At 44.1% G+C, this 25,172-nt stretch overlaps 1 protein-coding gene across 2 annotated transcripts in view; it reads right to left on the bottom strand.

The window, feature by feature from the left end:
- The window catches only part of CA10 (carbonic anhydrase 10), a 543,036-nt gene that overhangs the window by 21,506 nt on the left and 496,358 nt on the right, over nucleotides 1–25,172 (bottom strand). For both annotated transcript variants that reach the window (NM_001131337.1, XM_024234139.3), the window contains 1 exon segment: nucleotides 1,726–1,821. In NM_001131337.1, the coding sequence (NP_001124809.1) occupies nucleotides 1,726–1,821 (96 nt within the window).

Raw genomic sequence — 25,172 nt, 5'->3', positions numbered from 1 at the left:
GTGCGGCCAAGGTTGAATGTACAAATTGGTTATCAATGCCATAATCAGGGCTTGATTAAGAGATACAGGAATGTGCCCTGTGCTTATGAGTAGCATGGGGTTGTGGGGAGCGTGGGAAGAATGTTTTAAAATGTCATTTACTCCTTGCCCTCACTTGCTCTCTCCCAGCTCTATTGGGGAGGCATAGAATGAGTAAGCCATTCTTTCATGAGTATTAAAGTCAGGGAAGACTTGGATCCTCTCCTGGCTGGACTGTTACAAGCGACATGAACTTGGGTGAAATGCCAAAGGTTCTCTGAATAATTTTACTCATCTGTAAGATACAACATGAATGCCCAACCTCTGAGTTTATTACTACACAATAAAATAGATGTAAAATACATATCATAGTGTCTGGCATTCAGAAATCTACTGTTTATTATTCCAGGGTTTGTGATGATGCCAGGAGATACCATTAGGATCTGTGCTGGGACCAGTTTCCTTTGAGATGTCATGTCAAGTATCACAAAGGCATGAAGGCCTAAAAATATGCTTCCCTGGCCAAATGTCCCTTCCTCTCTTTGTTAATGACAAACCAGAGGAGGTTGAGGTTAGTGGCCAGGGATAGCAACAAGCCATGGTTGCCCCATCCAGCCCCTGCCCAGTGCATAGGTCTGCCCTGATCTGACCGAGGGGAGGGTGAGGAAGTTAGGAGGGGGCATGGCATGGATGACCAGGGAGGGTGAAGTGCCTATTGCACAGGGTAATGCTTTTATGGGGGCGGGGAGAGGGAGTAGTGCCCCAGGTGCCCATTCTTCTGAGTAATAATGATGTCATCATGACAGCCCTGTTAAAATTCCCTGGTGGCAGTTTTGATCTATTGATCATCTTCATCAGATTCCCAATTCTGATTGGGGCACTTTCTCTAATGATCTGGCCAAAACATCCCCAGGGGCTAGCATGGTGACTGCTAATGTTTGGAACTGCCACACATGGCTTTTTTTAAAATTTTTATTTTTCTAATTAGAAAAGCAATTTCTTTTTTTATTAAAAAATTTGCATACCTGCTTCTCTCTACATCTGCTAAAATGTTAAAGGTAATTAGTATTTTTTTTTGGAAACAAATTAGAATGTGCTTGGTTGGAGATTTTATGTGGTCGTTGTTGACTGTTAGGGAGATGTGGAGTTTCCTCAGAATGTCATAAAGTCAGTGTGGGTAATCTTATTACCAGGGATGCTTATGAAGGAATGGGAGAGCGAGAGAGAAAGATGATGCTCAGAGCAATTGTGAGGAAGCTGGAAGGAGCTATTTAGTGCAGTGCCTGGAGGGGAGAGACATCTCGCTGCTTCCTATGTTTACAAGGGGCAGCTGAATGGTGAACAGGACTTTAATCCTGTGGGGCATTAGTGAGCCACCCATCCTTCTTGTATTACATCCTTCTGATTTGACTGCATTAGGTGGGTCCTAAAGCCTGTTCCTGGATCTAGCCCCCTTTTTCTTTCTAGGACAGAAGCTGCTTGAATCCTCAGGCCCAGATGCTCTGAAATGGAGATGATCATTTTTGCATCTCACTGCAGGGGACCTCATTTTTCATAAATCTCATGTATATAAAAGGCACCACCCCATAGTTTTCTTAGGCATGGATAGCACCCCTTTTAATATTTCTAACTCCAACAGAGACTGTAAATTGGTATTCTGATTGAGGTGGGGATGGTGAGAAGAATGAAGGAATGCAAGAGACTTACTTTTATAAATATAGAAACTACCACCAATCCATTTGGACTCTTTGCAGCTTCTGTGACATTTGTATATAGCTCATGGTTATAGTGGATGAGCTGCACCTGGCAGGAGGGAAAAACAAGAATCAGAACAATAATCCAACATTAAAAGGTATGAGGCATAGCACTCGCCCCTACGTAAGGGTGAACTGCAAAGTATATTGAGGAACAATTTGGAAGACAATTTTAATTGAAGGGATTTCAGAGGGATATGTGTGCGTATGTGTGTAAAATGCATATACATGCAAACAAAAATACCCATACATATTTGCAAATGTTTTCTGGCAACAAGCATGCTTTTAATAAGCTCAGAGCCCATCTGGCTCTGGCTCCATCCCAGGACATTTCCCCTAAAGCATGTGTAAAGTGAATTTTCCTTATTAGGAACGGAACTGCCCTGTAGGGGTGGATGTTTTGTCCCTGCTGCACCAAGAGCTGCCACTCGAAGCCAGTAAATCTTCCTCGCAGCCTTGGGGCAAACAGGGAGCTGTTAGGTCCTGAGTCAGCCACGACCTGGGATGAAACTGGCCAGCCTGCAAGATGCAGTAGTAGCTGATGGATCAGGCTTCTGATGCACCAGCCTGTCCCGGTCATCTGGTTGTGTAGGACTTTATTTCCTCCTCATTCAATAAGGATCAGTTCACCTGTTGAGCCTTTTGCCTGTTAATTTTTTTAAATTCATTTTTAAAAATTGTGTATAAACATACATATGTGTTCAAACAGATGCTCCAGCAATTTTTAGCCACATGATCAAGTTACCCCACATCACTGGGATCAATTGTTTCCTCTGAAAAATTGATATGATGATCTTTCCTTAAAATTCATCTCAGGGCTGTGATTTTAAAATAGTTTTTTTTTAACAGTATGGAAGTCTAATTTTTTTTTTTTTAAGTTGGAGTCTCGCTCTGTCACCCGGGCTGGAGTGCAGTGGTGCGATTTCAGCTCACTGTAACCTCCGCCTCCCAGGTTCACGCCATTCTCCTGCCTCAGCCTTCCGAGTAGCTAGGACTACAGGCGCATGTCACCATGCCAGGCTAATTTTTTGTATTTTTAGTAGAGACGGGGTTTCACCGTGTTAGCCAGGATGGTCTCGATCTCCTGATCTCGTGATCCACCCACCTTGGCCTCCCAAAGTGCTGGGATTACAGGTGTGAGCCACTGCGCCCAGCCGCAAGCATAATTTTTTAACAAATTAAAATACAGAAGTAAAAAACGTGATGCCCCTACCACCACCTCTAATTCTAGTCCACGCTATACATACAACTATTAACAGTTTAGTGTACATCCTTGTGGTTACTTGTTTTGTGCTTATAAATCACACAAACACACATAGGGTATAAAAAATAATGAATTCCCTAGTCCACAGTAAGGGTTAAAAAATAGAAAGGGATGATTAATAATTATGATTCTGAACTTGATTTTTTAAAATTTAAAAGTAGTTTGTAGCTATCTTTCTAAGCCAATGCATATAGATCTCCCCAGGTTTTCCAAATAACTATAGAATTCTCAGTTGCACAAACATCCATAACATATTTAACCATCTTCTCGCTGGCTTTCAGGTTGTTTCCATTTTTTTGTCTCCTATAAACAATGTCACAGCAAGCACATCATATATCTTTCTGTAATGGTGTTAGCATTTTCCAAGGCTGATTTGAGAATCCAATAAGTTAGTGCATGTAGAAGTGATTTGTGACTCTGAAAGTGTAACAGAGTACTCATTATTGCCAATATCTTGAATTGCATTAAAAAAGGTGAAGTTTTAGAAGTTGAGAAATGTGATGATCAAAAAAGATGATTTCCTTGAACTTTGAGAAAAAGAAACCATATCTAACCCAGTGGTTTGTGACCTTCACTGCGCATCCAGATCACCTGGGTGTTTTTAAAGCCCACCTGTGCCTGTCTATGCCTTCTCACATTCTGATTTAATTGATTTGGGATGATACTTGTATTCATCAAAAGCTTACCAGCTAGAGAGAAGTTGCACTTGAGAACAAGTGGAACATAATCAATGAACATTAATATTCCATCAATGCCTAAATCAGATGGACAGTACCTTGAAGCTGAGAATATCCTGAGCCTCCTGAGGTGTAGTGGAACTTCTCATGAAGAGAGCACGTGTTACTGCTGCTCTTGAAATATTCTATTTGCTTATTACTTTTTCACCTATGAGTTTTGCCAGTGGAGATGGATGACTCTACAGTAGCTACTCTGTCATCAGAAAGTCAACCGCAGGCCAGGGGTTGCTCTGCCTCCGCAGGACTTTTAATCCCCTCTCCCTTGTACCCCCACACAACCAGGACTTTCTGCAGGTGGAGAAATGTTGCCAGGTGGTGGAAGAACCAGGGACTGGGGGGTTCTCACACACTCACACACCTCCCTTCCAGTGCTGAGCAAGCTTCCAATGAGAACAAAACACACCCTGCCATCTGCTAAGTTCTTCCCACTGATACAGGTGACCGACAAAACTGTCAGGGGATGTACCAGTGCTTCCAGACCTGCCTTGAAGTTACAGCATGTTTTGAACACCAGAGCAGGGACGTGAAAGGCAATCCAGTGGAGTGATCCTTCTGTCCAGCTCGCAAGTCAGAAAAAGGCAGGAAGAAGTCTCCTGGGCCATGGGCTGCCTCACAGGGTGGGGTTCTTTTGGGAGCCAGGAACTGTAAGAAAGGAGCTGGCAAGTACAGGGCTGAGGCTGTGCTTTAAGCTTGAGTTAACACATTTAAAACTTTGATCTGAAGTCATACCTCCTCTCTATTCCAAGGTGAGTTGGCTAGGATTCTGATATCAGGAGCTTTGGTTTCTATTAGTAGTTGTTGATGGACTATCTATTGTGTTAGGTTGAACCACATGAAATTGATCTTTTGCTTTACAAAACTGGTGAATTTATAGCTAATACATTCTAGAAATAAAGCTATTTTGAATATGAGTTTTGAGCATTTTCTTTCTGACCTCCAGTCAGATGTTAATAAGATGACATAGTGCTTGGCTATTCAGTGTGTGCTCTAGAGATCAGCAGCAGCCGCAGCATCTAGGAGCTTGTTAGAAATGCAGAATCAGGAGCCCCATCCCAGGTCTCCTGAATCAAGATCTGTATTTTCTCAAATTCCTAGTGATTTGGATGCACGCTAAAGTTTCAGAAGTGCTGCTATAGCAGATACTGTTGGCTGGTGAGCAGAGTCCTGCTTGTCTGGCTGTTTACCCCTTCTCCACTTCAGTTTGGGTGGGTTAAGGAGCACACGCATCACCTATGTTGGAAAACAGGCTGAGTCCAGATCACAGGACCCCTGGAATGTCAGCAATAGAAAGGCTTTGAGCAGGGGAATGAGATAATCAGCATGGACTGTAAGAGGGCAGATTGGAGCCAGGAGAAAATAGAGGTGGGGGTTGGGGGGTATTTAATTTCAGATGATGGTTATTAAGGCAGAGATGTGCTCTATAGGCCTTTGCAGTTTATAGAATGTGTATGTTTGTGTGCTGAAGAGGCACCAGGAGATTCCCCAGGCAACAGAACATCTAGGAGCAACAGAAGAGCCCAGGAGACAGCTTGACAGTCACCAGGCTTTTTGTTCTCAGCTGTAAGAACACAGTTTGGGCATCAAAGATAACCTGGGACCTGTACCAGTTCATGCACCAACAGCAGGGCTTAACCATGAAAAAGTGCTGCTTCCTTGCTACTGCCTTCCTGGTCTTTGTTGGTGGTGATCACAGTTCCTGCAGCTGTTGCCTTTGCTCTTCCCTAGCCAGGCACAATAATGCCAACCCAATACCCACTAACCACTCACAACATGCATGGGTCCAGGTGGGTCTGGAGAAAAGCAGTGTTCACTGCTTTTCCTACCATGACTTTGGGCTTGGGGAGCAGCAATGTGCAAATCACATCCTGCTAGGGACAGAGTATCAGATTGGCAGATGAGTTCTGAAAGTGATGCCTGTGGATTTCTTTTTGCCATTTATAGATAACACTTTTAAATCTCAACCATAGAAAGTCTGAATTTTGAATAACTTAGATGATGGTCCCTAAGCTATACCTTAACTGAACCCCAACTTTAAGGCTTATGCAGAGTAATCAGAGTGTCTGATGTGAAACAGATGATCAATAAGTGATTGTTCAACTGTCTGAGCAAGTACATGATTTGACTAAGACTGCAGGGACAATGAGAGCAAACTCTTCGGGGGCTAATGATGACATGCTAATTAAACACCAAGTTCAAGTTCAAGAATTTAAGATATTCATTAAAGAGATGCCTTGAGGGCTTCTGCTAGTTCAGTTGGCATTACCATGTGAAAGGGCTAAACCTGGATTCCTGGAAATTATTTTATAATCTTGATTTTTTAAATTAGTTTTAGGTGAGTATCCTCCTAGAGAAGCTTCCTGGAAATGCAAGACTGAGAAATGGCAGGCAGTCTGCCAAGGAGAATACTACCAGTCTTGTCATGATGCTCCCACATGGCCGGTGCCATGATCCAGTGCATTCTCTATATCTAAGTCCTCCATGATCTCTAATATGACTTGTCTTCTCATCTCAGAAAGGCCACCTCACCTCAATCCTTTACATGGGCCTGGAATTCGTTTGTTCAAAAAATCTTTGAGGGCCAACTATGTGCTGAGGTCAATTGGAATAAGACTGAGAAGGTCTTTGTCCTCCTTCCTAGAGATAGTTTCAGATGGCAGCAAAGATAGCTTTGAAGGAAACAAAACTAGATTTTGACTTACAAATTGAAAGGCAGTAGTGGAAAGAATGAGGGCAAGGATGCAGAAGTGGGAGCAACATTCTGTAATATGGTTGGTGAAAAGTCTTTGGGTAGGCTAACATTTGAGCTGAATTCTGATGACCAGGAGCCAGGTATGGGAAGATCAGAGGGAGGCATATCACTTGTAGAGAACACGGCCAATGCAAAGAGCCTGAGATAGGGACAAGCGGCTAGGAATGGGGGCTGGGAAAGGATGAAGGTGGCTCAAGATGGGGCCAGTTCGTGTAAGGCTTTGTAGACCATGGTGAGGAGCTTTGATGTTATTCCAAACACAATAGGAAGTCACAGGTGTTAAATAAGAAACCAAATGATCTGATGTGCGTTTTTGAAAGATCTCTGGTGTAGAGGAGGGCAAAGTGGGGACTGAGGAAGCCTTGCCTACCCGTCTTTACCTCATAGTTCAGCTGGGATTGTGCCCAGTTCCTACAACTATTTGAGTTCACACTGAAGCACATGCTATTTTGCAACTATTCTCTGTGTCTTATCTTCTCCAGGACACCTTCCATGAAACACTGTCTCTGAACACCAAGTGCAGCTCCTCTCTGCTCTCATGATGCTCTCATCCAGGAGGCAAGTTTGTGATGGTTAATTTTATACGCAACTTGACTGGGCAAAGGGATGCCCAGACAGCAGGAAAAACATTATTTCTGGGTGTGCCTGTGAAGGTGCTTCTAGAAGATATTAGCATTTGAATCAGTAGGCTGAGTAAAGAAGATCTGGCCTTATCAGCGAGGATGGGCAACATCCAATCTATTGCAGGTATGAATAGAATACAAAGGTGGAGGATTCTCTCTTCCTTGAGCTGGGACATCCCTCTTTTTTCACCCCTGGACATCAGAGCTCCTGGTTCTTGGGTCTTCAGATTTTAGACTCTGGGACTTACACTAGCGACCACCTCTCTCCCTATGGTTTGGGATTGGGTATTACACCATCAGTACCTCCTGGTTCTCCAGCTTGCAGACTGCATATTGTGGGACTTCTTGGCTTCCATAATTGTGAGCCAATTCCCACAATAAATCTCCTCTTATATATCTGTGTATATAGCCTACTGATTCTGTTTGTCTGGAGAACTCTGACTAATCAAAATTCAAAATACTTTGCAACCAAAATGGGATGAGTACTGGGTGATCAGAACAGATGTAAACCATAGATGCCCAGTACAGTCACATGAGTGCTGAATATCATTGTCAAAGTTAGTCATCATCACCACTTTTGATGATCATTACCAACATTTGTCGGGCACCTCTTTGTGCGAGAGACGATGCCAGCAGAAACAACTCATTTAATTCTTGAAAACTTCTATGAGTTAGTGCCATTATTTCCATTTGAGTCATGGGGACACCAAGCCTCTGAGAGATAGTGGCAGAGCTGGGATTGTGCCCAGTTCCTGTGACTATTTGAGTTCATACTCAAGCACATGCTATTTTGAAACTATTGTCTTTGAGTCTGTGTCTACTTTTGGGTAAACATCTCAAGGGCATGGATATCCATCATCAGATCCCTGGTGATGGGATTTGGCTCAGAGGAGATGTTGGCAAGCATTTGCTGAATGAATACCAATTCCGCATCTCATAGAGTCTTAGAAGTGGTCTTAGAGAAAATCAAGGTCTTAGTTCTCAGCCCATGACTTTTAAAAATGAAGAAAATGAGGATCAAAGAGGAGCTATATCTTGCCCATGATTATATAGTCATTCATAGATCCAATCATTCAACATGTGTTTATTGAACAACTCCTAAGTAAGGGAGGGTGATATGAGGAGAAATTGTATTGGAAGGCAGGAGAAGACCATACAGAGCTTGGCAGGCCAAGGTAGGGGGTCTTGATTCCATCGTAAGGGTAACGAAGAATTTCACTTATGTCCTAGAATTTTCTTAGGACCTATGCACTTAATTGAAGTGGAAGCCTGAAAACCATTGGCCTTTGGTGACCAGTAACTCAGCTTTCACGCTAACAGACAAGTACTCCTCTGTGTTAAATAAGCAGACCTGCTGCAAGCAGTCTTCCAAGTTGACACGAGCCACACTTGTCATAGGTTAAGCTGGGAGCAGCTTCAGTTGCACAGGTCTCAGAGTTTTCATTTTGTGGTAGCAAGGTGATGCACTAGGGTGTGCCGGGGGCTGCTCACTCACCCCTCATGCCTCAGGAGGGCAACAGGCTGTGTTCTCAGACCTTAGATCACCTTTCTCAGCATGATGCTCCATTAGCAGAAGCCCTTTTGTGAACGCAAAAGAGCAGCCTTGGAACCGAAGACCACACATGGCGTTCACAGTGACAATGTTATCACTTTACCCCTGCTTAAACACCTCAGTGGCTTCCCCTTGCCTGTAACATAAAGATGCACATCTGGGGCCCCTGGCTTTTCTAACCATGTGTACTTGTTTTCTGTGCTCTGCTCAGTGTCTTTGTTTCAGCCTCCCTTATGTACTGGGCTTCTTCCTTTCCTAGAACATGTGCTTATTCTGTTTCTTATGCTTCCCTTCCCTTAAACAGAGAAGGGAGGGAATAAACTTCCCTCCCTTCACTGTTTGACTCCTACTTATGAACTCCTTTGTATCTCAGCTCAAGGGTCACCTGTTGAGGGAGATCCCCATGATCCACTCTCATGGCACTCTGTACTTTTCAAAATACATATCACAGTTTTATGTTGACATTTGTTGTGTGACTGACGAATGCTCACCTCTTTCACTAGACTTTAGGCTTCATCCAGGCACGGGCTCTATCTTATTGGCCCCTGTGACATCTATACCTGGTACATATTAACTATATCAAGGCAGAAATAATTGTTAATGAATGAAGCAATGCAGGCTGTCTATTGTACAATGAAGTGTGATGTCCCAAGGGACAGAGAGAACAAGGCACTTGGCTGAGCTGGTTAAAGAACAGTCTGGAATTCCAAAGGGTATCTCTAATGGGAACCAAGACACTGAGTATCACATTGGGCTGTGTGGGTCACAAAGCCTGGTTTCACCCTTGGGTACCATTACGTGAGCAAGTCTCTCATCTATAACAGGGATAGTAATAAGAATTCATAACTAATACTCATAGCACTGTGTGATGATTCTATAAAACCGAATATAAAAAAGCACTTAGGCCAAGGCCCGGCCATGCAGTAAGCATTCCATGATAAGCTACTATTGTTGTTGTTATGCAATATTTATTATACAAGCAATAGATAATACAGCCTTCAGCTTCTGTAGAAATAGGGGTTAGGTATGTGCAGTTCTCCTTTGTGGATCCGACATTGAGTCTGTTCTCCCAAGGAAACTTGAGGAAGGTGTCACCTGTTGGGGAGCACCCACTGTGTTCCAGACACTGAATGAAGTGAGAACTTTTAAAGAGAAATGCATTCTGAATGCCTCATGCTGTAATTCAAAGGTCAGCAGACTTTTTCCTGTAAAGATTCAGATAGTAAATATTTTTACCTATGCCGACTATATAGTACCTGTCACAACTACTCAATTCTGCTTTTATAATATGAAAGCAGTCATGGACAAAATATAAAAGAATGGGCGTGGCTGGGTTCCAGTAAAGCTACAGAAACACAGCATAGGCTAGATTTGGTCTGTGACTGTACTTTTCTGACCCCTGCTAGTTTAAATTTGGGAGATGAATAAAGAACTTCCAGGCATATATTTTCCGGTAAATGTTCTATACAGATAGGAGGAAAATACATGTTGAGAGAACCTAAGCATTAAGCTCTCCCTTTCCTTTAAATGATGATGATTACTATTGTCACCTTTATACAGTCCTTTAAACTTTTCAAGGCATATTAAACTCAAATGAGCTGAATTCTAGCCAACGTATAGGTCCCAAATGCCCACCCTATGCCAGATCCCAGAAGTCCAGAGATGAATGCTGTATATTCCATAGCCTAAAAGAGCTCACCCATATTGCCACGTTTGTTCCTAAAATAGGTGAAGCGAAGACATTAAGGCACAGAGAGGTTAAGCACCTCTTCTGAGGTCACACAGACAAAAAGTGACAGTGACTATTCATTTCACTTTAGCGTATGCAAATAATTTCTTTCTACAAGAAAGTAAAGAGAAAAGGAAAGGTGTTCTGTATTTGAGGGGAGATCACATTTCAGCAGCTGTTGCTGGAACAATTATAAGCTAGAACTTATTTATAGAAAGTCATTAACAAGTTTGTCTTTATGCATAAGAGCACACACAGTCTGCAGAGAAGAACACAGTTTGATGTTTACCAACCACCACACTCTCACCCTATGGTTTGGTAATTATCATGGGCCTGGCCGGTGATGAGATTTTCTGCATTGTAGGCTATGGAATGCAATTATGGCTAAAAATAAAAAGAATTTTCCATAGTTTCATTGACAGAAGATCCCCAAATGTGGTCTGGCTATCACACCAACATAGAAAACCAGCATGAAATGTAATTATTTTCCCCCAAAAGATAACAAAACTTGGATTTTAAAGCATGTTTTCCATCAAGTTGTATGGGAGTTTGCACAAATGTAGAGTGATATATTTGGGTGCAGGATCATGCTGGAAAATGCAAGACCTTGAGCCTAGTCAGATACCTCTTCTGTCCAAGTAACATGGGGCTACTTATCCCCTCTGATTATTTTTTTATCCGTAATATAGGGATGCATCTATCTAAGAATTGTCATGAGAGTGAAACAAGATAATCAATGACACAGTCTTTCAGGAACTTGGCAGGGTATAAGTAAACAAGATAAACAGATGAGATAACACACATAAAGAGTCAGGGAAGTTCCGTGATGCTTTTTTTTTTTTCCCTGAAACATTCTGAAATAGCTGTTTCTAGAAGCCAACTTTTCTTCTATGATCCTTTCCCCAGAGCATCTGTATCCCTTCCACTTCTTATTAAAGAAGCTGCTGAAAGCCCGAGTGGGATGAGCCTCCTGCAACGACGTCTAGATCCTCCCAGAAGTGACTTGTAGGCAGTGGCTGCCACCATCCAAGAATTAAAGATGAGGTCTGCAGGTCCTTTTGAAACCTCTGCTGATTTTAGTTAAGCCTATTTCCTCCCCATGCTCCTACGACCTCAAACTCATCCTAACACAGGGCATGGATGAGGAGAGTTTGGCTCTGGCTCCAAGTCCTGGGTCTTTTGGTCTCTTTGAACTTCAATTTCTTCACAGGCAAAACTGTGATGACAACATAACCACTCAAATAATCGTGCTGATTAAATGAGCCAAAACATGTAAATGAGCTCAGGTGTACATGGGATAAAGGAGGCTTCAAATGCAGTGCCTGGCACAAAGTAAGCCCTCATTAAGTGGGAGTTGCAATGATTATTATTAGAAATGTCTGGCTGCTGGGGCTCTGATAAAGGGAGAGGCCCTAGAATGATGAAGTGACGTGTTAAGTTCCATAGATAACAACAAAGTCAGGCCATTCACACTTTGGGACTGTATTTCTTGAGAGTCCATATATTATTCACATTTGTAGCTTACTTTATCTTATTGTCAGATGACAACCAAGAAGATTTTTCCAGTCTTTTCTTTCTGTAGCTCGTATTCTTGTATTATGAAAATAGATATACTGAACATGTCTCTGAACATGTCTCATACTATATACCTTTTCTCTTTTAGGATTGTTGCTATTTCTGTGGAAGAGTTTGTCCCATGAGAACCACTGTACTGGTATGTGTAGGGCATTTTTGTTAAATATTAAGTCATTCCAGAGCCCACATAAATAGTATTAATAAAGGCTTGCTTTGTTTTAATTATTGTAGAGATTTAATGTTATGTAGTTCATTTGAGTTAAGGCAAGAATTATTTTTGGTCATCTCCTACCCACAAAAAAGCGTTGGTCTAGATGGGTTTACAAGTATATTCCAGCAGATATTTGAGGGGAAAATAGGCCAGTGTCTTTTACGATCATATATGCAAAAAGCCAAAATTAATACTAGCTAGTGGAAAACAGCATTAAAAATAATTTATTACAATGAAGTAGGGCTCATATCAGGAGTTAAGGGTAAATCAATGCTGGAGAAATCTTCCAATGTGATCTAGCACATCAATTGAATGAAGTAGAAAAAAAGGGACATGAACATCTCAATATGGAGTACCTATATTTAGATAGAGCTAACCAAATTAACATCCATTTTAGTGGAATTACTTCTCACTTAAATGGATGAACTATACAAAAAAAAAAAAATAGAATCTAATGCTTCAACCTGATGCCTGGGATGTCTTTTACCTGAGGTCTGAGCTCTGGAGTGAACAAGGAAGACAGCTTCTAGATGATCATGAGACAATTTAGGCCAAAGCATGTCTCTGTGATGCTGAGAAAGGCTCTGAAAGCTTCAGCAATGTGGTGTCCAGAGGGCAATGTGACTGAATGATATTTCAGGAGACCACAATGCGAGGTTTTATCCTCTTATAGTTATTCATAAAGGTTTATAGCTTCACTGGTATAGATATAACTAAATTGAAGAGGAATGTGATTTGTCAAATATCCAGGGGCAATGACTTTCAGTACCTGCAGTAGATGCACACCAAGGGGTTGACGGAGAAGACTTTTCTAGCTCACTTCACAGTTAGTCCCCATCCCGGAGGAAGGAAAGACTGAATCCTCACACACTGCTTGCCAAAGCCCTCTTATTCACTCAGGGTTAATTCAGAAGAGTCACTTTAGGTGGCTACTGTCCTAACTGATATATTCATGGAAAATAGACACATAACATCTATTAGATAAGAGAGGAGGGTTTTCTCTCCTCTCATAAATGAAGCTGCACAGCAATTTGGATAAACTGTTCACAAAACTAGGCTTGGTTTTGTACACATTAATTGCATAAAGTATGATACTTAATAAGCAGAAACACACACTGGTTTATTCCAAAGCCATTAAACCCGCAGTGGATTGACTGTGGGGGATGAATATTAGAAAGAGCACAGGGCTGGGAGTCAAAGGGGCTGAGTTTGAATGACAGCTCTGCCGCTCAGTAGGTAGGTGTGCTCGGTGAGTCACTGCCCCCTTTTAGACCTCAGGGTCTTTATCAGGAAAACATGGAGATTTTCAGGACAGGGTTTTGTCATTCTTCTAAAACACTGATGGGAAATATAGGATGTTGCCTCTTGAGTTTCCATCAAAGTCAAGTTATAGTCACATGTTGCTTAAAAACCAGGATGCATTCTGAGAAATGTGTTATTAGGTGATTTTGTCATTGTGTGAACATCATAGAGTGTACTTATATAAACCTAGATGGTATATGGTATAGCCTATTGCTCCTAGGCTACAAACCTGCACAGCATGTTACCGTACTGAATACCGTAGGCAATTGTATTGTACACAGCGGTAAGTATTTGTGTATCTAAACGTAGAAAAGGCTCAATCAAAATACGATATTGTAGTCTTAGGGGACCACTGTCACATAGGCAGCCTGTCATTGAAGGAAATGTTGGGTGGTATGCGACTGTATGTAGAATTGAAACCAAATATTTAAACCAAAGTTTCAGTAGGCAGCATATTTATGCCTGGGGTTGCAAATGGATGACTACGGGACCAGGCTGCTTGTCTCAACAGAGAAGAAGGCTAGGCAAAGACCACGGCCAAAATGAATGTGCAGCTTAGTCCCAGGGTCTCCTGGCAGCCACTTTGTGACTTCTGGTTTCTTCATTTGATCGTGCTTAGGTCAAATCACACCAAATCCAAACAAAACAAAATATCTCAAACCTTCACTCATTGATTCTTCCAACAAACCCGTATGTGTTTCCCATGTGCCAAGCACTGTGCTGGGCATGAGGAGATGAAAAGAGGGAAGACCTTAGAGCCAGTAGGAGGCACATATGCAAGTGTCCTGTAGCACCATGGAAGACCACGTGTAAGAGGAAGAGGCTGGAGCCCAGAAGGGAAGGGGAATGAGGTAGGCTGACCCAGGAGAAAAAGGTAAGGACAGACCACATTCAGTCTTGGAGACCCTGGTAAAAATATTGTCTTTATCCTCAGAACAGTGGAAAGTCATCCAAAGTTTGAAGATGGGGAAGGGGGTTGTATGTGCAGGGGTAGGGAATGTTGATGACAGCAGGTTTGTTTCTGACACTCAATTGAAAACTCTAGAGGGAAGTGACCCTTTACTATAGCGCCTTTTCTCAATGTGGTGTCTGATTCTTCCAGAAATCACATTACCAACTGCCTGCCAACTTTCCCCTATTCTTGCCCTTCCAGAGCCTGCCTAGGTTCTTGGTGAGCCAGGTATTCCTAACCCTGGAATCAAATCACCCAAATTTAATAACCTCTGTCATGTGCCAGTACTTGACAAGTTAAAAGTAATTTGAATATCTGTCTATTAATATTTTAACTATACAAGGCACCACAAATTATTTAGTGATTTTTTTTAATAAAAAAGCAAATAAGAAAATGATGTATCAATTCAGATTGCAGGGAATAGGAGATCCCAACACAGGCTTCTGAAAAATCGGAAAAGCATCCAAGAAGATTATAAAAGACGAGTAATGAGCACAAAACAACTTTTGGTGAGCACGGGAAAGTATTAGCTTATTCCAAGAAACAAGACACATTTCATCCAATTATTGGAAAATAAATGGCAAGAAAAACCAAATACCAAGAAAGTACCCACATTTATGTGGAAAAGTATAAAAGCAATGATTCAGGAACTAATTTGAGCAATCCAGGGACAGTCATATTGATTCCAGCCCATTGCTGCAATTTGAAATGAAGCCAAATGCCAGAGGACAATGAGATCTGTTTTACGGGCTCTTACATGCCACACAGGAGGGAGGGAGCCGCAGGAACGCACCACATTGAAGAAGGAATTGTGACTTCTGATGGAAGGGCTTTTGGGCCAAGTTAAATCTCAGAATCCAGCTCTCCCCCTGCTCCCCAGACAGTGTTGCTAGAGGTCAATGGACAGTGGGGTCTGAGCAAGTCTTCATTGTGTGTGATTGCCCCTTGCTTGCAGGGCCTTTAGAACCTTTGCACCACTCCCACTAATTGCTTGCAGTACTTCCATCATGATGTCAATCCCAAATACCTCCTACCCATTTTAAAACAGCCCTTGTGGTATATATGTGTGTGTACTGCCCAGATGGAGGGCTGTGGCTAGGAAAGTCAGTTTCCTTATCTGTAAATTGGAAGAATGATTGATAGGTTCTTGTGCTACACATTTCTGCTGAGCAAGCAAAAAAAAAAAAAGACCTTGGGTTAGAACATCCTTCCTGCTGCACCCTGTGTGGTCATTCAATGTCACTTCTGTGCAGGATGCAGCTGCTTCTTTTCTCTCCTAGTGGATTTTGTTTTACAGAAGGACCTTTGGTCCTGTGACTGAAAGGTGAGTTGGGGGTGACAGTGGGGAAAGGAGACAGAAGGAGGGAAAGCCAAATTACTCTCACTGTACTGCAGGGAAGTCCAGATGGTGCCCTTGTCCTAAGCTTCCAAAATATGCTCTGGGAGGGAAACAGAGACAGCATTTTGCTGACAGCACTTGGGAACAGGCATGTGGGCAGTCTATATTAAGACTTCAATATCCATTCCAAGTGTATCTGTGTGTATGTGAGAGCACTGTGGCTTTACTTGGAAACCACTGGTCCCAATCTCTCTGGGGCAGATTCCATTTTTCATTCTTTCCTCCCTATCCTTGTAACCCAGGCCCAACCATTCAGCAAAGGGTCTACCCCCAAATACCATGGCTCCCTCTGGGGCCTCTGTCTTTTGCCAGGGCAAAGGTTGTTTCCAGTAGAACTGGGTCAGCTAGAGGGGAAGGTCTTCATCCCTTGGGTAGTCAGAGTCTGAGGCATTCCCAAGGGTGAGTGGGTACAGTGTGGTTCCCATCCACAGAGTGGTGGCATGCATGCCATGCCAGCTACTGTACCAGGGAGGGGCGATTTCAAGAAGAGACTCAGTCTTAGCCTCAAGCATTTCTCAGTCCAGAGAGTGAGAGAAACCCAGCTCTTGCAGGCAGAGCTTTATAAATTACAATGCATCTTCCTGCCCACTTCCTTTCTGAACCCAAACAATAGCCCTTCTGTGAGTTAGGCCAGGATGCTTTGAAACTGTCTTTCAGACAGGAGGAGCTGAGGATCCAAAGTCACTCAGTTGTTTATCAACAGATCTAGACTTAAATCCAGGTCTCTGATTCCCAAACACAGTCTAATTTCGATGTGTAGACTTGGTCAAACTGCTGCTTTTGTTTGGTGTACCGTCCTGATATTGAGAGGTGACAATGTGCTAGCAACCCTTGCTCGCTCTGGGGGCCTCCTCGGCCTCTGCAACCACTCTGGCCATGCTTGAGGAGCCCTTCAGCCCGCAGCTGCACTGTGGGAGCCCCTCTCTGGGCTGGCCGATGCCAGAGCCGGCTCCCTCTGCTTGCGGGGAGGGGTGGAGAGAGAGGCGCAGGTGGGAACCGGGGCTGTGCCGGCGCTCGTGGGCCAGCGCGAGTTCCGGGTGGGCACGGGCTCAGTGGGCCCACACTCGGAGCGGCCGGCCTGCGTCACAGGCCCTGGGCAGTGAGGGGCTTAGCATCCGGGCCAGCAGCTGCGGAGGGGGCGCCGGGTCCCCCAGCACTGCTGGCCTGCCTGCGCCGAGCTCCAATTCTTGCTGGGCCTCAGCCACTTCCCTGTGGGGCAGAGCTCGGGACCTGCAGCCCACCATGCCCGAGATCCCCCCCTCCCCGCCCCTGCCGTGGGCTCCCGCGTGGCCCTGTGGTGCCCGGTCCCATCAACTGCCCAAGGGCTGAGGAGTGCAGGCGCGGGACCGGAGGGCAGCTCTGCACGCGGCCCAGTGTGGGATCCACTAGGCAAAGCCAGCTGGGCTCCTGAGTCAGGTGGGGACTTGGAGAACTTTTATGTCTAGCTGGAGGATTGTATATGTACCAATCAGCACTCTGTATCTAGCTTGGGGTTTGTGGATGCACCAATCAGTGCTCAGTGTCTAGCTAACCTAGTGGGGACTTGGAGAACTTTTGTGTCCAACTAAAGGATTGTAAATGCACCAATCAGCACTCTGTCAAAATGGACCAATCAGCAGGATGTGGGTGGGGTCAGATAAGGGAATAAAAGCAGGCTGCCCCAGCCAGCAGTGGCAACCTGCTGGGGTCCCCTTCCACACTGTGGAAGCTTTGTTCTTTCGCTCTTCGCACTAAATCTTGCTGCTGCTCACTCTTTGGGTCCATGCCGCCTTTATGAGCTGTAACACTCACCATGAAGGTCTGCAGCTTCACTCCTGAAGCCAGCGAGACCATGAACCCACCAGGAGGGATGAACAACTCCAGATGCACCACCTTTAAAAACTGTAACACTCACTGCAAAGGTCTGCAGCTTCACTCCTGAAGCCAGCGAGACCGCGAACCCACCAGAAGGAAGACACTCCAGACACACCATCTTTAAAAACTGTAACACTCACCGCGAGGGTCCGTGGCTTCATTCTTGAAGTCAGCAAGACCAAGAACCCGCCAATTTCGGACACAATATGGTTTGGCTGTGTCCCCACTCAAATCTTATCTTGAATTTTAGCTCCCATAATTCCCACATGTGGGAGGAACCTGGTGGGAGATAATTGAATCACGGGGTGGTTTCCCCTGTACTGTTCCCATGGTAGTGAATAAGTCTCATGAGTTCTGATGGTTTTATCAGGGGAAACCCCTTTCACTTGGTTCTCATTATCTCTTTGCCATGTAAGATGCCATGTAAGGCTGCCACGTAAGATGTTCCCTTTGCTCTTCTTTCATCTTCCACCATGATTGTGAGGCTCCCCTAGCCACGTGGAACTGTGAGTCAATTAAACCTCTTTCCTTTATAAATTACTCAGTCTCAGCAGCATGAAAATGGACTGATACACCTCCCTACTCTTATCTGCCCATCCTATCTTGCCTGACCTTCAATTTAAAAGAATTATAGTAGATACCATTTAAGGAGAGTTTCCCATGTGCCAGCAGGGTCCTCAATGCCCTACAGAGGTCATCTCATTCAGTTCTCACAACAGGTGTACAGGCAGGGATTACTGTCCCCATTTACCAGATGGGGAAACCGAAGTGGGGGAGGTGAAATAACTTGCTTGAATTCACTCAGTCAGTAAAAGGCAGAGCCACATGTTAGACCTGGTTTGTGGGCTTTCTCACCAAGGATTGTGGGGAGCTTCCCTGATTGATTGGGTCCGCATTCCTTTTTTTTTTTTTTCCCCTGGGATCTCTGAGACACCAACTCATTAATCTTCTCTTGTTGGGCCCTGGCTGAGGGGTTCAGTGATCCCTGAGCTCCATTCCAGCTCTTTCTCTGGATTTATCTGTAGCATCCATACTTCCCCAAGTTTCCAGGTGCTTCTCTCTTATATCCACAATGAGTAACACCACCACTAGTGAATTCTAGTGAACATTATTGGGCTATAATGTAAGCCAGGGCTGTGTTAGCCTGTTCTGATGCATTATCTCATTTAATCCTCGCAAAAATTCCACGTATGAGAACCTTATCACCTCCAATTTAGAGTTAAGGAAACTGAGGCTTAGAGATGCTAAGTAATGTATCCAGGTTACACAGTTTTTAATAGAACAAGAGCTTGTGTCCGATGCCAAAAACAAAATGTTAAGCACTAAGTTATCTGGCCTCTAATAGATGGAAGTGCTCTGGGACTTGGGATTGTCAATCAGACTTAGGGGGTGGCTAAATAAATGGACCCCTGTGGAATGAAGTCCCCTTGCACTCCTGTAGTGAGTGTTTTACTTCATGTCAGCTGTGGAGAAATAGGCACCGCTGGCTTGGTGTATCTGTCAGCTGTTAAGTCTCAGGTTCTGTCTTCTAGGTAGGAACTACCCCAGGCACAGCACTAACCCTTTCCTGCAGGTTCTGATTGGGGGCTGGCCTTTGGCTCTTCCCAGCTGCTAATGCTATTTCCTTCCCACCTTCAAGGCTCCCTGCCCTGAGCTGTCCCTCAGGGTTCTCCATAGTCCAATCCTGACTTTTCCAGCGTTCTCTCACCTCCTCCTTTACAACATACACCTACTGTTGAAGGGGCTCTTTGATGCCCCCTGAACATGACTCACAGTTTCACACATTTGGGTCGTGTTTTTTTTTTTTTTTTTTTTTTTTTGGACACAGAGTCTTGCTCTGTTGCCCAGGCTGGAGTGCAGTGGTGTGATCTTGGCTCACTGCAAGCTCCACCTCCCGAGTTCACGCCATTCTCCTGCCTCAGCCTTCTGAGTAGCTGTGACTATAGGCGCCTGCCACCACGCCTGGCTAATTTTTTGTATTTTTAGTAGAGATGTGGTTTCACCGTGTTAGCCAGGATGGTCTCGATCTCCTGACCTCGTGATCCGCCCGCCTCGGCCTCCTAAAGTGCTGGGATTACAGGCGTGAGCCACCGTGCCTGGCCACATTTGGGTCTTCATCCATGCAGTTTGTCTCTACCAGGAATGGCCATTGTTTTGGCTGTAATTTCTGTTAGTGGAATGCCCCTCCTAAATTGCTATCTCCTCCATGCTGGCCTTCTGGATTTTCCTGTATGAATTTGCTGTCTTCCTCCTTTTGAAATCTTGTAACATTAAAATATGGACTTGATTGTGCTTTCAATGATAGCTTCTGTGCTTGTAGAAGTTCCTCCATAGCCTGTAAGTAGTAAGAAGAGTTAGAAATCTAACCCTAGCCTTGCCACTTCATAACTGTGACTTAGGGCATTGAGTTAACCTGTCTGAACTTCATCTTTAGGGTAGAGATAATACTGTTTACTTCCCTAGTTGTTGTAAGAATTACGTAAGTTAGTGCATGTAAAACACCTAGTATCCACCAGACATGCAATAGGCACTCAAGAATCTTAAGTTACCCATATTCCCACATTTCTTATTACCTCTTCCCCAAAATACACACAGATTGTCACACACAAACAGTACTACTGCTGCTGCCACGACCACAATGATGGCTCAATGCCCAGTGTGTACAGGATCACAGCATGCCAGTGCTATAAAGTTCCCTAGCAGCCCATGGTTTTAGTCACTGTTTTGCAAACGAGTAACTAACACCTGGGTTGGGATCAGTTGCCCTAAGTGAGTACAGTAATGCAGCTAACATTTATTGGGTACAACACCAAGGCATTGTACTTGGTGTTTTATAAGCATTATCTTATTTGAGCCTCCCAATGAATCCCCTATGGGGTTAGGTAATAACATTTTCATCACCCCTATTTTGCAGAGTGGTGGGGGCCAGTGGACCAAAACTTAGAGGTTAAGTAGTTTACACAATATCTCACTTTTCTAATAAGTTGAAGAGCTGGAATTTGGACCCCAGGAGCCCAATATCAGATCCTGGCTCTTAACCAGAAGCCAGAATGAAAGTGAACTCCAGATAGCCGGCATTATTTTCAGAGTCCTCTCCAGTGTCTCAGAAAGGGCTTCAGAAATTCAGAAAAAGCTCATTTCTTGATTCCCATGCCAGGGCTATTTGCCCAGGGGAGCTGAATTGAACATAAATGAATTCTACCAGCCCAGATCCCTCACCCTGCCAGTCCCAGTCTTCTCCCGGAATCGTTAAAATGAGTTCCCTGAGCTCTGGCTGCTTTCTAGTGGGGAGGGAGTTCCAGTGGCTTTGCAGGAGGGGAGACTTGGAAGAACTCCACCAACTTAGTTTATTCCAAGGCATGCCCAAGAAACGGATTTTCTTGACTCTGTCTTGGCTGAGACAAAACACACACCTCTCTTGTTGGTCTTTCTGAGTTGAACAGTCTTGTGGCCTTAATGCCTATCACACTGGATGGTTTCAGGAAAGGGCCATTCTTTGCTTTCTTGGTCCATGAATTCAGAGCTGGGTTGAGCAGTGATGAGAAAATGAACCCCCTAGCCCCAGCCAGCCCTGGATCCTCTCTTGTGTTCATTCTCCTTTGGCATTTGGTAAGCAGGAACCTTGATGTCCCAGATGGTAGAGACAAGGGATGGCCCCAGGCAATTCACGCAGCTACCTCAGCTGGTTGTAGTGAATCATTGTGTCTATGCAAGGAGGACTTATGAGCACTCAGTGGGAATTCTGTACCTCAAATAGCCTATTCCAAGTCAAGCTCATTATCCTGCCACCCTGAACTGCACTCCAAATCTCCTCCTCCTCTTCCTTCGTCCCCTCTAACATGGCCATCATCCTCCCAGTGCTACATTTATAGACTTGGGTGCCTACGGAGACTCTTTTGTCTTCCTTATTCATGAGAGCTCATTAGTCACGAAGTTCTGTGAATTTTTGTAATACGCTTCATGGTTCTTGCAACTATTGCTGTCCTCTTTATGCCCAGTGCTACTGCTTCAGATCAGGGCCTCAAGTAATCTCACCTTATTATTGCATCACTTCCTAACTGGTCTTGCTGCTTCCAACCTTATGTCTCTCTATAGCCATTGTGATGGCTCTAGGTCTAAACATTTCACTTCCCTGCAAAGGAAATCCTTCAGTGGCACCTTAGTTTCCTCTGGGAAATGTCTAGGCTCTTTTATCCAGCCTGAAAGGCCCACCATGACCTCCAGCTTCACCATTCACCTCCCTGCCCAGCCCACATAAGCCGGCCATGCCAAGCCACTGCATGGACCTGGCTGTTTGCACATCTGTATCTGTAAACACACCTTCCCCTCCTCCTAGAATGTCCTTCCCCCCAGGTTCATCTGGAAAACTCTTACTCATCCTTCAAAACCCTGCTCAGGCTTCACCCTCCAGGTAGAGATGCTCATGCATGCCTCTCTGCTACCATCGTGCCCACAACATACCTCTATTAAGGCCTCTACTGCTCCATATTGCAATGATTTGTGTACAGCGCATCTCCCAGGTAAAATGAAAGCTGCTTGAGGGCCAGACAGTGGTTTATAGAAGTTATTTCCCCAGGACTTAGCACAGCTCTTGACACATCATAAGCGCTAAATATACTTTGTTGATATAGACGATTTTTCTGAATTGATCCAGCTGATTTCTTTCACAAGCGCAACCATTGCAGGGAAGAAAAATAGTCCTCTTACTTAGGAAAAAAATTGCTTGACATGTCTTAACTGTAAAACCCTTGAACAAGCACTTTATCCTTCTTGTGTGGTTACTTTTTCTTTTTCATTGTGTGGCTGTGGTCTGGATAAAGTCGTCTGAGTTTTATGCATTTCTTAACTCTGATTGCTATCTTGTGAGGGGGATGGGATGAAACAGCAAACAATATATTCTAGCTTTTTTCTTTCCCAGAGATATATATAGAACATCCTCTGAAGAAGTATTAATATTGGAAAAGATGCTATTATCTGCATTATACTAATTAATCCATACATCTACCTGTCATTCTTTCTTTTCTATGGCTTTTCTCACAGCAGTGGTGTGCTCTTCCGCTGCTGGTAAATTGGCACAATAAATCTGGGGGGACCACCTCTATTTCCAGCAGTTCACTTAACATTTTATCACATGGCTGTGGACTCAGGATTGAAGTCAGTTAAAAAGATTAATACCATTTAATACCACCCAGAAGGAAGATGCCAGAAGTCTGTTTAAGGTACTGTTACTCATGTCTTCATTTCCTTTGTGCGTGTATTGTGATAAGCATAGCCATCCTTTTTAGGCTGCTGCTAATAACTACTTAAAATGATTAAGGTAACTAGTTATTTCCTGTAAGAAAATTGCTCTGTTGTCATTAACACGAAATTAACATGGCTCCCATTTCATCTTCAACACACAGCCTGTTGCCCCCAGTTGCCTTAAACAAACAGAACTGTTTCCAGGAGGCTGTGCTCTCCTTTGTATGAGATAAGTTCTGAAGAGGCAAGGAGGTAAGAAAGCGTAGTTTTGCAGAGGATGCTACCCATGGAGGCAGCTGGAGGAGGGAAAAGCATAGTCCCCCAAACTGCCATGAGGTTTGGAGGAGTAATTAGCATAATTGTCATTATTCTGTATGGCCTGAGCAATGTGAATGGGATCCGTGCCCTTTAAAATTCCCAATTCTCAGTCGAGCGTGGTGGCTCATGCCTATGATCCCAGCACTTTGGGAGGCCAAGGCAGATGGATGACCCGAGGTCAGGAGTTTGAGACCAGCCTGGCCAATATGGCAAAACCCCATCTCTACTAAAAATACAAAAATTAGCTGGGCGTGGTGGTGGATGCCTGTAGTCCCAGCTACTCAGGGGAGAATCACTTGAACCCAAGAGGCAGAGGTTGCAGTGAGCTGAGATCGCGCCACTGCACTCCAGCCTGGGTGACAGAGTAAGACTCCATCTCAAAAAAAAATTAGCCAGGTGTGGTGGCAGGCACCTGTAATCCCAGCTACTCAGGAGGCTGAGGCAGGAGAATTGCTTGAACCCTGGGGGCGGAGGTTGCCGTGAGCCGAGATTGCGCCACTGTACTCCAGCCTGGGCGAAAGAGTGAGGCTGTGTCTCAAAAAAAAAAAAAAAAAAAAAAACACACACACACACAACAACTCCCAATTCTCTGAATCAGTGGTTCTATTAGGTTGGTGCAAAAGTATTTGTGGTTTTTGCCATTAGTTTTAAGAACAAGAACTGCAATTACTTTTGTGCCAAACTAATAACATTTTCTCTTACTTGACACATGCAAGACATTTGCATGTGAGAGACACTCCCATCGGAACACTCTGCTTTTGAGAAGGATCTACACGTATCTTGTAGGGACATGAAGCACCGTGATGCCTGTAAGGTCCTAAGTATTAATGGTAAGTCAGCAATGGCTGGTTATTGGGAGTCTTGGCACAAATAAGATTGGCTAGTGCTACTTAAGTGGAGTCTGTGAACATGTGTGTACAAGTTTTAGTTTGAGTACCTGTTTTCAGTTATTTTGGGTATATACCTATGACCAGCATTGCTAGGCTCTGTACTTTTATGTTCAACTTTTTGAGGAACCACCAAATCGTTTTCCTGTATTTTAAAGTTGAGCACTTATGTGTGCCAGGCCCTGAGTTGAAGAGTTCATGAGATAGTGTACTTGGAGGGTGAACATCTAGAGCCAGGAGGAGACCAGAGGGCCAAAGTAGTTCAAGTCATCTTTGGGAATCTGTCACAGTTGTCCCTCTTGCTCACTTGCTCTTACTCCTCTACCCTACTCTGATTGTCTGCTGTGAGTGGCACCATCAGCACAGGCATCATCTGAGAGCATATTAGACATGCAGAATCTGGGGCCCCACCCAGACCTACTGCACCAGCATTTCTGGGGGTGAGGCCCAGGAATCTGTTTTTAAGAAGCCCTCTAGGTGTTTCTGATGATTACTCAAGACTGAGAAGCTCTGAGATAGATGTAGGTGCAGTGTTATCCTTGTTGCTCTTACATCAGAAACCCTATTGGCTGCAAAGTGAGTGACAGATACTGCTTTAGAGATAGCTTTTCGTCTCCTCTAACTTCAATACAGTGAATCATATGCAACACTCCCCACTTTTAGCAGGTTATGTGCACCCACTTCACTTACAACTGCAAAACCCTACCATTCCAGGCAGAGTCACCTCAGTTCCATGTCATGTCAGGGGCTCTTAACTTGTCACAGCAGAAATAATCCAGGGTCGTTTTAGTAATCCCGAGACTGTGCTCTTCTTTAACACCCAGGCCAGCCTGCAAATGTGATGATGGGTCTACCACAGAGTGAGTCCATGGCCACAGAGTAGCCCTCTGTGGCTTCCTGACAGCAGAGAGCAGCCTCGAATTGATATCTGGTGTTTGTTTTAAGCCTTTCCTTTTTCTGCTGTCAGGAAGTGGTAATGTAGTAGAGCATACATTTTGTTGTCAAAC

This window comes from Pongo abelii, chromosome 19 (genome assembly GCF_028885655.2).
Source record: "Pongo abelii isolate AG06213 chromosome 19, NHGRI_mPonAbe1-v2.0_pri, whole genome shotgun sequence".
In the NCBI taxonomy this organism is placed as follows: Eukaryota; Metazoa; Chordata; class Mammalia; order Primates; family Hominidae; genus Pongo; species Pongo abelii.
This window is presented reverse-complemented; position numbering and strand designations above follow the sequence as displayed.